The 2,500-nt window shown below is 50.2% G+C and overlaps 1 protein-coding gene across 10 annotated transcripts in view; it reads left to right on the top strand.

Annotated features, from left to right (window-relative positions):
- Positions 1 to 2,500, top strand: part of tenm3 (teneurin transmembrane protein 3) — a 478,631-nt gene that overhangs the window by 408,756 nt on the left and 67,375 nt on the right. For all 10 annotated transcript variants that reach the window (XM_031560115.2, XM_042703120.1, XM_042703121.1 and 7 more), the window contains one exon: positions 1 to 70. This exon is cut by the window's left edge and continues 125 nt beyond it. In XM_031560115.2, coding sequence (XP_031415975.1) covers positions 1 to 70 — 70 coding nt within the window. The remainder of the gene's footprint in view (positions 71 to 2,500) is intronic.

Genomic DNA, 2,500 nt, shown 5'->3' on the forward strand with positions numbered 1-2,500 from the left:
GGCCACGGCATCTGTATCATGGGCACCTGTGCCTGCAACACCGGCTACAAGGGAGACAACTGCGGGGACGGTAAGAGACAGACAGAGGGAGGGAGGGAGGGAGGGAAAGAGAGAGAGAGACTTCAGACTAGAGCAGTCACAGTATTCAAGATAACTCTTCCATCACCAGTTTGTGTAAGCAGTGACTCACCCTCATTACTTAGTGAAGTGAAATCCGTTTTAAGCACCATTTCATCGCAGACGCTCGTTGTCATTCATTTAGCAAAATTCACATTCCAGCCTTAATGCAACAAAAGACCTTGAAGAGATGTATCATATTAATCGCTTGCTCAAGGCTGAGACTTCTAAATAGCTTACTTTCCCAGACCAGCCAAAACACTCTGAGTGGGCGCAAGTTATTTACTTCCGAAAGTGGATGTTGTCTTTGAACAGAAAAAGGTCAAAACAAAACGGGAAAAAACCAAGGTCAAAACAATAACGCCATTCAATATGGCTAAGAGTGACGAGACACTCAAGGGGCCATGGGAACCTACCACCTGTGAAGCACACAAACACTGGAGCTGCAGTTGGGTGGCATTTGAACAGGAGAAAATGACTTGCAGAATCCTCCAAGCTGCAGACAGAAAAGGAAGGAGAGAGGGAATGGAAGAAGAAAGGGAGAGAGAAGGGCTTTGCTGTAGATCTGCGTGTGTCAAGATCTGCAGCGCATAGACCGGAATAACAGTATCTGACTTATTGTGGAAGAGTTTGTCAGTTCACCGCTCCATTGACAGTCTCTGCTATCTTTGACACATTTTTTCCAGTCTGAGCACAGACTCTATGGATCACAATCCCTTAGAATGGCTGAGAGGCTAGATCCAGAGCTCCCAGCTCTTCTGTAGCAGGGCAGGCCGTGGCACATGGAGCGCAGGAGGGCTGTGTGCAGAGTCCCGGGGCTCTCTTTCAAGTGCTCTTAGCCGCCCCCCCCTGCCCCTGCCCCATACACCCACCACCACCACCGTTTAGGGTTACGCTGTCAGAGTGAGGCGGGATCGCGTGTCCCAAACCTGTCCAGCAACGAGTGCGAGGTCACACTGAGCGCCATCGATCCCCCCCCCACCACACTCCTTTCCAAGACACCTTTTAGTGCGCTCCACTTCATTGCAGCTCCTTAACACCATGGCTTCATCCTGCATATCCTGTCTTCACACAGAGGAGAGGATCGTTGGGGTGGCGAGGGGAGGGGAGAGGAGAGGGGGATAGAGAAAGGAGAGGGCAATGCGATCCCTCCATCTCATCTTTCTCTCCTTTCCTCGCCCTCTGCACCCCCTCTCTTGCCCCCTAATGAAGGAGGATAAAGCTGCATCCGACAGGCATCAAAGGCTCTATTCTCTTCTCCTCGTTTAGCATCCCTCCCAACTCCCACCACCACCACCCCCTCTCTCTTCCCTCTCTCCCGTGCTTCTTTTCCTTCGCCAGGCTTTGATTGCTCACCGTCCCCGCAATAATCATTAAGTCAGGAGTTAATAGTTCAATATTCCAGAAACAATTGCTATTCTCTACTTCACAGAGCAAATAATTGCATTGATGTCCCTATTGATATGCCAGTTTCGCGCCCCGGCTCTCTCCGCCCCGCCGCTGTCTCCGGCATTTGGCATTCAGGCCGGGCCGGTCGGAGGGAAAAGGCCAGATTAGAATTGATTTTCCTCGCGCCGACTGATTAGCTCAAATTAGCTCGCCATGTACTGTAGTGTATACACAGCCGCCGAGCAAACCAAGCATCACGTCAGTGCCAACAGCCACCCTAGTGCCGCTCCACCGGGATGGGCTGAAGGAAGATCTCATCACTGCCAGCCAGATCATTGCATTGATTAGTGTCATGCACGCAGCTACACACACACACACACACATACACACACAAACACACATACACACACACACACACACACACACATACACACACATGAACAAACTTGCACAGACATACATATGCATGCAAAGCATACTCAAGTGCAAATCTATACTAATGTAGACTCATACAATTAGGTGCAAAGGGATTTCATTCTGGAGCTACTGGGCTGGTTCATGGAATCCATGTCTCAGAGTGAATAGGTTCATTAATTTCACATAATTTCTAAAACAATGACCAGAATGGGGGGGGGGGGGTACATAAGCCACCCCTCAGCCCTCCTGGGGATTACTGCCTCCCAAGCACAGATGTGAAGACATGTGTAATTACACACTGGCATGTACACACACACTTACACACACACACACACACACACACACACACACACACACACATGCACACTTTTCCTACATCAGTCAACCACTGTTTGAATGCTCTCTCCCTGTCATTGAAAACCAGGACAGCAACAAGCGCGTACTGTTTGGCTGTTGCTCGTCCTCGAGGCTCAGTGTCTGCCGCTGCCTCCCTGCAACAATGCCCAGGCTGACAGGACTAGGTCAGCGCCGGAAGAGTCCCGTGTAAAATATACCTGCCCACTATAGAGCCCAGACA

The sequence above is a fragment of the Clupea harengus genome, chromosome 22 (genome assembly GCF_900700415.2).
Source record: "Clupea harengus chromosome 22, Ch_v2.0.2, whole genome shotgun sequence".
NCBI classification, from domain to species: domain Eukaryota; kingdom Metazoa; phylum Chordata; class Actinopteri; order Clupeiformes; family Clupeidae; genus Clupea; species Clupea harengus.